This window comes from Myotis nattereri, assembly GCF_964212035.1.
Source record: "Myotis nattereri genome assembly, chromosome: 4".
NCBI lineage: Eukaryota > Metazoa > Chordata > Mammalia > Chiroptera > Vespertilionidae > Myotis > Myotis nattereri.
This window is the reverse complement of record NC_138079.1, coordinates 63,146,454-63,159,805: the sequence shown is the minus strand read 5'-3', so window position 1 is coordinate 63,159,805 and position 13,352 is coordinate 63,146,454. Positions and strand designations below refer to the sequence as shown.

Here is a 13,352-nt window from a genome sequence, read left to right as displayed (position 1 = left end):
CTTTTCCTAGAGAACCAGATACTAGAATGGTATTGATAACAATTTAGACCATCTTAAAGTGACAACCTGGGGTTCTATGTTTTAGGTCCCCCATTTTCTGGGGTGAATAGTTAGGATTGTAGAGTGTCAGATACAAGTAGCAACGAAGTACAGGCAGAGTGTGAATGGAGAGCTGTTGTGGGAGTCAAATTCCACAAAGTTAATAACCTCCTTTCCCTGGAAGGGCCCTCAGGCAGCAGTTTTCCAGTATCCAACCCACGTGAGAGGTGCTATACATCCAGAGGACATCAACCAGAAAGGTGTTCTTATCTGATGATTACTTCGCATTTCAGAGTGTTCCTTAGTAGGATAGGAAGTATTACGGATATAATAGCTGAGGTGCTTGTAGATTCTTTAGGTACTGACTTCTTGCTAGGAAAAAATAAATAAAATTATTTATTTGACACAGGAGGAGAGCACTTATGGCTGAGGGTTTCCTTCCCTGGCACTAGCTCCTGCAGAGGGAGGTTTGTTCTATGGCTGGTGTCTGCCTTGCAAGTTGTGATTCTGTGCATCCACTTTTTGTTCTCTCTCCAGTGGTGGGGCAGTGGTGTTCCCTGTAACATTTTTTGATGGATATAAGGAGAGTTGTTGATTTTTCAGTGCAGTTTTTTATTTATTGTTAGGATGGTGTGGCAGCTTCTAAATTCTTTACGTGCTGGTCTGGAAACCAGACATTGATTTTATTTAAAAAAAAAGGCATTGCAATTACTGGATGATCACCTTGATCTTGTTTACACTCAGTTTTATGTTTCATATGGTAGATCTATGAAAAGCCCAAGGTCTTTCCCAAACCTCTCTAACTTGGATGGTCTCCAGTGGTCGGCAAATTGCGACTCAGCAAACCGCGGCTCGCGAGCCACATGCTGCTCTTTGGCCCCTTGAGTGTGGCTCTTCCACAAAATACCTACTTCTGCGCATGGGCCACGAAGTTTCAATCGCACTGTATGTGCGTGCCCCCATGTGGTATTTTGTGGAAGAGCCGCACTCAAGGGGCCAAAGAGCTGCATGTGTCGCGCAAGCCGCGGTTTGCCAACCACGAGTCTAGACAAGGCCTAACTCCAGGGCCTGGCTCTGAGGTACCTGTTTGGTGCCTCAGTTGGAGGCTAGGGGTCTTACTAACATCTCACCATTTTGTCAGGGACAGAGCTAAAATGTCTTTAGCACTATTTTCCTGGAGAGAGAATGATGTATTTAGCAGAGTTATACTACTATTAGGTAGAGGACTAATTGTGTTAAATTCAGGGCATATTTAACAGGAATATTCTTACAGGGTTTGGTTGGTGCCCTCTGAATGTTTTCTTTGTGGGTGATAGACAGATGGTTGCACCATTGAGACATTTGAACACATCAGCAAAACTGGAAAATACCTGGGTATAATGATCGACTCTGGTGCCTGGATAGTCTGGAACATTAGGACATTTGTGGTTGGGGTAATGGTGATTAGTGCAGAAAGCACTCATGCAGATGCAGTCTTGCCTATTAGGTCTAAATCAGAGCATCAGTTTCTGCAGGGAGACTAAATGACAGCAGTTATAATTATAAATGAGGCATTTTCCCCTAATAAGTGGTTTGGGCTCCCATGCTGCTAATGTCCTTTGAGGGCAGCTAGACCAAAACATGAGGGCAATCAGCTTAAATCTCTTGCTCAGGCTGCAGGAATATGACTTTACCTGTCTTAACATGAGACTCCACCATGCTATCTACACACACTGACGTCTAAGAACCTACAAGAATACCTTCATCACTCCCTTTATGTAGATTCTATTCTTCTATTTCTCAACAGTCCTGGTGGGTGCACTAAGTATTGAGGTCTCTTTATTGCCTAGGATCTGAACAAATTGACAAATAAGATAAAGGAATAGTGACAGAGGAAAAGTATCAACTTTATTACTCAGAAAAACTAGGTTGGAAAATGTTGTTTAGTAATCGAGTTAAATATGATTGTTAACTCAATGCTGGATGGTCTGGAACATTAGGACACTTGTGGTAGGGTAATAGTGATTAGTGCAGATAGCAGTGATGCAGTCTTTCCTGTTATGTCTAAAAGAGAACACCAGTTTCTGCAGTGACACTAAAGGCTGGGTCTAGCCATCCGTGTCACTGATCAGATGGGCCAGACCAGCAGAGCCTGCCACTGTAGAAGTGGAGGTTGCTTGCTTCCTGTGGGCGGTTTGTTCCCAAGGTGAAGGATGAAAGGAGCTGAATATATCCAGTTTATTAAACACAAACTAACTAGTCAATTAGACTAATTGACCTCCTCCAGAAGAAGCATTTTCCTTCCATGTCTGCATTTTCTTGCTTTGTTCCTTTTAGAACAACTGTACTGATGTCTAGCTATGGAAGTGGAGGATTTAGCTCACTGATCCTTCCTTCTCTTTCCAACATCATTCCGTTATAGTTTTGGTTAAATAAGTATTCAGTGTGTACATTTTACAATTATGTAACCGACCTTTATCTCTTTAGAATTTTGTTTTTATTGAAATTAATGAATGCCCCCTTGTTCCCTTCACTTTAGTTTTTTATAGTCTTAACTAGAGGCCCAGTGCATGAATTTGTGCACAGATGGGGTCTGGCCGGCTCGCCTAATCACAGCTGATCGGGCTGGGCCGGCCAGGGAGAAGGGCCATGGGAGGTTGGCTGTCCTTGTCCCTGACCAGGGTGGGGGGACCGATCGGGGGCGGGGCCGACTGGGGGGAGGGGCCTGAAGACCCACTGAGCTGGAGCTGAGCATGGGCCCCAGGCTTCCCAGGGAAGATGGCCTCAGCAAGGAAACAGAAACAACCAGAATGCTCTGCAAACAGGCCCGGAGCTCCCTTTGGACTCAGAGCTGGTGTCTCTGTGTGTACATTAGACACAGCCCAGCCCTCCCATTTGTCTGTTGGTCAAATCCATTGCATTGAAAAACTTGTTCCTCTTCTTCTCTTTGGGCCCTTACAACAAATACATGCCAATTGGAAGATGTGGGCCCCAGTGGCAGAGCCAGGCCCCACAATCACCCGGAATTTAGGTCTAAGACAACTGGGTTACAATCTTCACAGAACAGAACACACTGTTTCAGAGTCTTGATTCTCTCCTAAAATGTGCCCAGCTGCTCCTCGTTAGCCAGGATAGACTGAACTAAGGAACCAAAGACTGAGTTTCCTTCGAGGTGGGATCCACTGGGATCCGGCTGGTGGCAAGGCCCCTCACAGGTGGCTGCCTTCCCCCCAAGCTTGGTGTGCTCTGAGCTGGTCTGTTTCTGGTGGTGCCAGGTCCTGGGCTGCTGGTCGGGTGGAGGTCCACCGCCTTCCTGGCCTCCCAAGCAATACCCTCTGGCCTGGCATGCCAGGCGACTGTTGCTAGAGCCAGACTTGGAGAGCGAAGGAGCTGGCCCGTGCCACGAGGGGCCCACAGATGGCCAGGCCATGCCCCGCACCCCGTTTCTCAGTTTTGCTCATGTGGATCGGGCCAAAGCCCACTGCCTGAAACTGCACCATGTGGCATGTGGGGAGGGTCGCAGCAGGGAGAGGGGCACCCTGACCTGCCAGCCCCGGTGACGATCATCTCGGTGCCCAGCTGATTGAATTCGTCCCACAGAGCCTTAATCTCAAGCTGCACACTCATGCTGGCCACCTTCACGTTCTTCTTTACCAGCACCTTAGCAGTGGCCGCGCAACTGGCTCTGGACCTCTCAGGCTCGACAGCAGCTCTGGTGGCAGCCCGTGCGGCTGGTGCATCATAGCAACTGGCCATTCCGATCAATCTGCCGTAATGGTCGCTGGGCTTTTATTATATAGATACTAATGGAGCCTAGAGCTTTTCCCCAGTTGCATTAGCATATCTATATGAAGATACTTACTCAACATTTATCTTCACTTATGTATTTATTTTTGTTAATCCTTATCTGAGGATATTTTTCCATTGATTTTTAGAGAGAGTGGAAGAGAGGGGGGGGGGGAGAGAGAGAGAGAGAGAGAGAGAGAGAGAGAGAGAGAGAGAGAAACAAACATCAGTGTGAGAGAGACACATTGATTGGTTGCTTCCCTCATGTGCTCTGACCAAGACTGGGGGTCGAACCTGCAGCCCAAGTAGGTGCCCTTGACTGGAATCGAACCTGGGACCCTTCAGTCCGCAGGCCGATGCTCTATCCAATGGGTCAAACCAGCAAGGGTGAAAATTTATATTCTTAAAGCAGATTTTCCTGAGCTTCAGGGTGGACTTCTTGTATATAAGCTCTCTTGCTTTGGTAGTTGACCTTCACCATTATCCTTAAGATTTTCCTCATCTAGCAACATATCAGATGTCCTGTTATTCAGATAAAATTGGATTATACTATAAAAACTTGTGTAAAGTTTTTTATTTTTGTTTGTTGTGTATACTTCAATTGTATTGGCTATATAATGATTTTATGAAAGCACCCTTATTCATACCTTTAGGTTATTTCTATTTTTTACTACTTAAAAACATTTTTCTTCTGCTAATTTCTTATAGCTAAATCTTGTTGACACACCTTTGATTGATTATTCCAAGAGTTTATTAGGAAAAATTTTAAGTATATGGAAAATTTGAATTTTACAATAAACACTTATGTATCCACTACTTAGATTATATAATTAACATTTTAATATGCTTAACTTTACTATATATCTATCCAATTATCCATCCCTCTTTAGTTAATTTTTTAGTATATCTTTAGAAAGAGTCATGTGTTTTTTAGGCCCATTTTAGTATTTTTTAAATTTATGGTAAGTAGTCCTTTAGGAAAATTTTTATTACTAATTTACACTCTTACCAGTGGTTATTAACGTACTTTGAATGCTTGCCAACACTGGGTTTTAATGTTTTTATGTAACTTTGTTAATTTCTGATATATAGATTGTTATTAAAGTAAGTTTCTGATAGTTTGTTTTGATGATCTAACCTCCACTGTAGATTTTCAAAATAAATACATGTAATTTGTTCTTTGTGATACTAAATGCTTTTAAATGGGAGCATTGTGCTTGTTCATTAATTATTTAAGGTACAGTTGGGATTTCAATTAGGAAATCACTAGTCCTAACTAGAGTATTAGCGGTAGCATATTCAGCCTTCTTTCGTTTTCAGAGTAATTGAGCCGAAGGACAGAAATAATTCATTGGGGCAATCAGAAGTAGAACTAGAATATCATGAATTACATTCTTTGACTCACTGGTACTTTCCTTCACTTACTGGACCTTTGTTGTTTTTTTAAAAAAATTCTTTATTGTCTCCTTTTCCCCCCATTGACCACTCCCCGGCCACCCCCACCCCCTGCACATGCCTCACCCCCCTAGTGTCTGTGTGCGGGACCTTTGTTTTATTTCTTTTTCTGATGTCCCACTCAGTGTAACACTATAACTGATAGAAATGGTAAGTAATCCTCTAGGAAAATTTTTATTACTAATTTACACTCTTTATTTCAAGAGAAATAAAGATATGAAGTGTTAAGCAATCTAGGCACGTAGGAGGGCATACAATAGTTGAAGCAAGGAAGTAGATTAGAAGGTGGAAAGGCTTACACAACTGTTTTAAATTATAGACTACTTGTATTTTATTTTAAAAGTAGTTTATAAACAATTATTTAACTTTGGTATTGCTAGAAATACGTTACCTTTGTTATTTTCTAAGCATTTGGCCAACTCTTTTTGTTTACAGCTGGGCTCAAAATGCAGAGAACTCAAAGATATTCATTTCGGCCAGTGTTACAAGATCTCAGATGAAGGCATGATCGTCATAGCTAAGGGCTGTCTGAAATTGCAAAGAATATACATGCAGGAAAACAAATTAGTAAGTGCTTATATCATTTTTGTGTTTTTAATTTTGTTTCTTACCTTTATTATTCCTTAGAACTTAGCTTATAAATTTTCTTCTACTTATTATTTTTGGTTGTTTAGAGGCAAATATTACCTAGGAGAAGAATTGTCTCAAAACAATGATTTTACAGATTGATTCTCCAGCTGTATAGGTGCTTGTATGTGGCACTTGCATGACAGTCGACCACTCAGGTATATTGGAAAAATTAAAGTTCAGTCGTCAAATACAAGTATGTGGTTGTAGTTTCTTCGGATTCTCCTAGAGATTGTAATAATTCAGGATATTTAGGATTTTTTAATCAGAAAGTTGTACACTTAAAAGTAGAGTCTTTAACTAAATATGATAAAAATGGGATTCAATAAATTGAGGTAAATAATCTTAGCAATTACATAAACTTTATATTTTAAGCACACACGTGTATAATCTATTCACCCTTAATGTATTATGTGTAATATATTTAAAGCCATTTCGTTTTCTTTTATTGAGATATAATTCACATATCATAAAATTCATCTTTTTAAAGTGTATTAAGTCAGTGATTTTAGTATATTCACAAAGTTGTGCAATCATCTTCACCAGTTCTAGAATATTTTCATCACCCCAAAAAGAAACCCTATGCTCATTAGCCATCATTACCCACTTCTCCCTTTCTTCAGCCCCTGGAAACTGGCAGTCTACTTTCTATTCTCTGTGGATTTGCCAGTTCTAGACATCTCATGTAAATAGAATCACACGTGTTTTTTTGTGTCTGGCTTCTTTCACTTAGCATAATTTCATGGTTCATCCCTGTAGCATGTGACAGAGATTCATTTCTTTTTTAGGACTGAATAATATTTCAAATCCATTTTATTTTGATTTAATAGATACATAGTACAAGTTAACAGAAACAGTTGTCCCTGGGGAGGTACTAGTATAATTTTCAATGCTGAAAAAAGGTGCACTTTAAAATAGGCAAAATGGCCTTGAATATATAGAATATTTACAAAGAAGATTTGCTTTCTAATTGTCTCCCCAAAATAAAGAGATCTTTTTGTTGCCCCATTGAGTTAGTTTATAAAATTTGATAAATACGTCTTATATGTTAATGTAAGGTTTGAAAGGTTTCTAGAAGCACCATCAATTCAAATAAGACAGTGCTATTTTAAAAGATTCTAGTTAGAAATATTGAAACACTATGAATTAAAAGTAAATGCTTTTATTACTACAATTATATTTATCTCTGAAATTATATGGTAAAAATATTTCACTCTTTACTACATTTAGTATAAACTTAATAATTACTACTGCGGCAGTATGATCTTGTAGAGAGAATAAGGTCTTCTGGGTTTGAATCCTGGTATTCACTTACTTGCTTTGTGAGTCTGGGAAAGTTACTTAATCTCTCTGAGCCTCATTTGCAAATGAGGTTAATACTTGTTCTTTTGCTCATTGTGGCTTTGCAGATTAAATGACATAATGTCCTAAGTTGTCTAGTACAAACTCTGGCACCTGAAAAATTAGTAGTTTTATGAGGTTATGACTGTATTTATTGTCTATTGGTTTCCACTTTACACTCAAGATAAATTTAAGGATGGTAATCCCAACTTAAAATTTTTGTATTTATCACATAATGGGAATAATTTGTTGAGTGAATATTTGTTTTCTTGTTGATTAAACACAGAGAAACATTTTTTTTGACACATTAAAATTTTAGTGGCTTCCCAAAGGAATTAACTGTATATGTTATATGATAAAAGCTTAATATGTTAAGTGTCATATTGGTTGGCCGTTCAACCAATCAAAATGTTATATGCTAATGATATACTAAGGCTGTTCAACTGCTTGCTATGACGTGCACTGACCACCAGGGGGCAGATGCTCTGACCAGTAGGTTAGCTTGCTCCTGGGGTCCAGCCGATTGGGACTGAGTGAGACGGGCCAGACACGCCCTGGAGCCCTCCCGCAGCCCCTCCCGAGCTGGCCAATTTTCTGCGTCCCTCCCTGGTCCTGATTGTGCACCAGTGGGGTTCCTTGGCCTGGCCTGTGCCCTCTCACAATCCGGGACCCCTCGGGGAATATTGGAGAGCTGCTTTCAGCCTGATCCTGAAGGCCAGGCCAAGGGACCTCCACTGGTGCATGAATTTGGGCCTCTAGTGTTTTTTATAACTGTGTGTTTTGAAGGTTCTAGTTATATTCACATTAGATTTTTCCTAATATTGTGTGCCATTAAAAAGTTGTTATATATTTAAATGCCAAGGGAATCAGTTTTGTATATAGGGTTATATAGTAAATATTTGATTCTATTGGAAGCTTGAAGTAATTTCACCAGATATTAAAGTTCAGTTTAATAAAGTTTTTTTTTCCAATTTAAGATTCATAGAAAGAAAAATTTAGAATAATTTGAACTCTTTATATTGGACAATTGAGTTATTGATAACTAACCTTCCATAGGAACTTTGCTTTGTGTTTTGGGAATTTATGAAATAAGGAGAAATACTTGAATTACTTGCAAAACTATAATTTTAAGTAGTTGGTTTGTTTAACTCTGATAAGTGTTATTATTAGTCATTTAATAATGAATATTTAAAACTGGGTAAGTAGAAATAAAAGTGGTTAAACGCAAATAATATTTATATATGCAGATATATAATTGATATTGCATGTCATTACAAATAGGAAATATAGACATGGTTAAATAGGACAAAAACTTTAAATTAACAACTAATAGAAACATTTAGGAGAATACTGTGTCTGTAAGGATGCCAACATAATTTAATCAGTGCAGATATTAATCAACCAAGTTATTTTGCTAATAACTCTTATTAAATTGAATTTTCTCAAAAGAGTCTTAGAGTTTTGTTGTGCAGTCTATGTAGCATCTATGCTATGTAGCATCATAGCATAGTGTTTTTATTTAAATATAAACTTTGTTGATTTTAAAATATCCAATTGATTGTTTTTATACATTGGAAATATTTGACTGAGTATACTTTCCCCATGTTATATCTTGGCCTTTAGATGGCAGCATTGCCTTTGTGTATTTCAGTGTCAGCTTTTTGTGTCTTTGATATAACTATCAAGATGTAATGCTTTTTACACAGTTTGTGCAGATATTATGGTTTATTTTTAATTTTTGGTCTTTAGGTTGTTTTAATAGTAAATTTTTTGTTGAAATAATTTGAATTATTAGGTGCAGCTAGAATGTTAAAAGATGAACTTTCTATTTTACACAAAGTAGCAAGATATTCAAATATCCTTATTTGTGGCACTGGTTTAAGTAAGATAAACTTTAGAATAGGGGAAGGATGCCTGTATTTACCAAAGGGAAAACTTTCATTCAGATGGAAATTGAGGACAGTGACTTGACATTTTAAGACTAATGAATTATGGTGAGGCAGAGTTGAGGATTTACATCTAAAATCTTTTGAAAAGAGAATGAGTTTCTGTTTTAGTCATTTTTGAGTTAGAGGGGTGCCATGTACCTACATGGATGTATTTTGCATTCACTATAAAACTCTTGTATAGAATCTAGAAATAGATGTGAGGAATACAAACTATAGTGAGGGTCTAGCATATTATATACATAATTTCCCTGTTTCTGGCGATAGCTTTCATATCACTCCTGTGCAATACTTGCTCCAAAATTATTTAAAAGGCATATTTAGTTTGCGTGTATAGTTATCGATGGTCTAGGAACATCATTAAGTATATTATCTCTGCTTCTTTCTTTGCTTCAAATTCTGCTTCTCTACTTTTTGAACAGAGGAGCTCTTTGGCCAGCTTTTTATTAAGTTGTAAAATGATGGGGTCAGATATATTGTCATTTGTTATCCAATCTCATGTTTTAAAGTACTTTCCGAAGATTTTATGAATTATTATGAAAATAGCTTCTATCCTGAGTCCCATGGTCATCATATTTGATACTAGATTATATGTGTTGTGTGTATTTGTTATTGTTTTAAAAAATATTTTCTGCTTTGTAGAGTTGGGACCTATTGTAGATTTCTGAAATATCAAGAAATTAGTACTGTATTATGAATGGATTTTAGGAAGTTTTAGGGAAATGTTTCCTGATTAAAATTTGATTTTCCTGAAAGTTAATTATGACCTTGTATTTTATTTCAACCTTCCGGTGAATTGTTTTTTTTTTACTGGTGTTATAATTCTGTGACATCTCCTAGAGTCCTTTGGCTGCTGCTGTAACATTATTTGTAACATTGTTTTTTATTGTTTTTAATTTTATTATCCTTTGGAGGCTTATACTGATGACATAGGATCTAAATTCAGCTCCAGGCTTTCTTCCAGGCTGGAAGCATCTGAGGGGTAATTGAGGCAAAAGCCTTGTGTGAATCAAACTGAGCTCAGTTCGTTCCTTGATCCTGCAGTTTCTTACTCCTTTGATTTGGGTGATCTTAAATTTTGTACGTTCTTTTCCTTGTTTGCAGAAAGGATATAATACTACTACAAACATGCTCTTGTGAGGATCAGACTAAGTGAAATTAAGAGGGAAAGTACCAAATGTGTGTCATGGTCCCAAACAGGACATCTTCAATAAGGGTTACTTTTCTTCCTCTCCCTACCAGAGTTTACTTTCTGGAGCCTACCAGTTTGAATTGGGCTGTGTCAGTGCCTAACATCACCCATTAGCTTACCTGCAGTTTAATTATTTTTTGCTGCTTGCTTTGATTTGAGGCTCTTACAACAGTGAAGTAAATAGGCTGGTGGTCATGTTACCATCAGCTGGGCTATGTAAGGTAAACATTTGCATCAAAGCCTAAATAGTAGTAGTTAACTCAGTATTATATGTGTTTCTTCATTCCTTTACTTTTCCACTCACAGTTCATATAGTAAAGGATTTGGTCCTCTCCTCCCCTCGGTTCTCCCCCTACACTGCTATCTTACTTCTCAAGCATTCCTTGTGAGGTAAGTTTACTTGTAACCTCAGACATAAATAATTTATATTTGTGAGGGATTCTATTTTCATGTTAGCCTCCAAAGCCTCCCAGAGTAGATATTCACCTTCATTGCCTCTTCCCTTATGTTTTTTTGGAAATATTTTTTATTGGGTTTTAGAGAGAGGGGTAGGGAGAGGGAGAGCATAACATTGATCGGCTGACTCCTGCACACCCCTACCACGGATTGAGCTCATAACCTAGGAATCGAACCAGCAGCCTTTTGGTGCATGGGACAGTGCCCAACCACCTGAGCCACTCCAGCCAGGGCGCCCTTTACCCTCTTAATGGATGAGGTATTTACTTGCACACAGAGTGTAGTTTCCAGTGAGCAGTGATGTATGAATGTGGCATTCTAAAGGAGGCCACCTAAAGATACTGAGATGCATTTTATTGTATACTGAATTTATGGATCTTGCTGTCATTTGTTGATTTAAAAAAATAGTTACTAGTAGTTACTTTTTATGGAGTATTTATAATGTATCAGGCACTATGCAATTGTAAATAATTAATCCTCACAACTACCATAAGCAGTAGCTTGTTTTTATTCCATTTTACAGATGAGTAAATTGAGGCTTAGAGAGATTAAATAACAATAGCTAAATGTCAAAGTTAAGATTCTAACCCAGAGCTATTAGATTCCCAACCTTTGTCCCCAAGCCCCTTTGATTTGCATGGATACATTACAGATGGGGCTAATCCATATGTCTTTGAACCAAGCAGTAATTTCCAAAAGGCATTATCTCCCTTTAAAACACTGACAGGTAGTGTGAGACATCAAAGGAAGAAGTTAATTATTGCCATGAGCAGAAGATTTTTTGCTAGGATGACAACTGATTTCAGGGGAAGCTGTAAGTACCAATGGAGATATATTAAAATCTTTTCTGGGAAAATTAGTAAAATTATCAAAGGAGAAAACTCTCTTCAAGATAGTGCTTAATGTTGATCTTGATCTTGTACAAATATGGACATAATTAACTTAATAGTAGAATTACACTCTTTATGTAAAAATTTTTACTTTGCAAAGTCATAGCATTTTATATTTTTGTGTGAAATTTAGATTCAGATGCTAATACCATTTCATTTTTGTTCAGCATATTTAACAGAAATTTTAACTCTATTTCAAACGTTCATTCAATTTAGTTAACATTTGAATACCTACTATGTGCCAGGCACATATGAGAGGTGTTGAGAAATTAAAAAAGAGTTATACTGCCAAAGAGAGGAGATTTTGGTCTAGGCTTAAGTGCTATGGAAGTGCCAATTGTAAAAATAGTTACTTGTGCGAGAGGTAAGGGAGGAATGGGTAATTCTGTAAATAGTAGGTGACATTTGAACTGGGTCTTGAATGATATATAGCAATATGATGATTGTGAAGCAAACATTTTCTGGGGAAAAGTGATAGCAATTGGGAGAAACAGCATTAACAAAGACAGGCATCAGGAAAATATATGGAATGTCTAATAAGTAGTGTATGTTACAGTAAGATTAGCTTGCAGGCAGTGTGGGTCGGGGAAATGTTAATATTTGGGTCTGTAAAGGAAGGTAGTGACCAGGTTGTTAGTTTCTGAAGTCTTATGCTCAGGAATTTGGATATCTCTAAGTAATGGGGTTTATAGCATGGGATTTCACCAAATGTGAGCATGATCATATTTTTGGGTTTATAAGTTATTTTTTAAATTTTGAGAAATTAGGGAAAATACAGAATACTAGAAAGGATAACAACACTCATATGCCCATTATACAAACATTGGCAATTATTCACATTTTGTTAATTTGTTTCTTCTTCTTGAATTAGGAAAGAGATAAACTGTAAGTCTTTGTTGTTTTGCATCCAATGTCATCTTACTTTATCCTTTTATTTTTAAATGTATTTTTATTGATTTCAGAGAGAAAGGGAGACGGAGAGAGAGAGAGATAGAAACATCAATGATGAGAGAGAATCATTGATTGGCTACCTCCTGCATGCCCCCTACTGGGGCTTGAGCCTTGACAGCGGCATGTGCCCTGACCAGGAATCGAATCTGGTTCATAGGTCAATGCTCAACCACTGAGCCACACCGGTCGGGGCTTACTATCCTTTTAGAAGCAACTACTAGGATGATCCAAAATGCTTTAAATATAAAAAAAACTTTAACATACATGATACTGTGAACAACAGTATTGTATTGTTTAGTTTGTAGTCACATATAGTTTATGTCTGATGTCATCTGGTTAAATATCTGGTCTTACAAAGTATATATCAGTATGTAATTTGCATTTTTCTTTTGTTTTTGAGAGCCAGCCATAATTAATATGTAACTCATTCTTTTTAACTGTTAGTGTTCTATATATGAATATATGTCCTGTTTATTCATTCCCTATTGAAGGACTTAACATTGCTTCTGGTATTTCATCATCATAGGCAGCGTTGTGATAAAATTCTTGTGCTTATTTGTAAAGAATTTCTCTAGGATATATATACCTAAAAATGTAATTATAGGGAGCTAAGATATGTATGTTTTCAAATTATTGCAAGATCATGACAAACTGTCATGTGTAATTGAGATCATGATTCACAGGTGTAGC

The 13,352-nt window shown here is 37.6% G+C and overlaps 1 protein-coding gene across 1 annotated transcript in view; it reads left to right on the top strand.

The window, feature by feature from the left end:
* Window positions 1-13,352, top strand: part of FBXL17 (F-box and leucine rich repeat protein 17) — a gene marked incomplete at its 5' end in the record, with an annotated part of 453,231 nt that overhangs the window by 22,597 nt on the left and 417,282 nt on the right. The window contains one exon of the mRNA XM_081090051.1: window positions 5,695-5,826. Within this exon, the coding sequence (XP_080946177.1) occupies window positions 5,695-5,826 (132 nt within the window). The remainder of the gene's footprint in view (window positions 1-5,694; window positions 5,827-13,352) is intronic.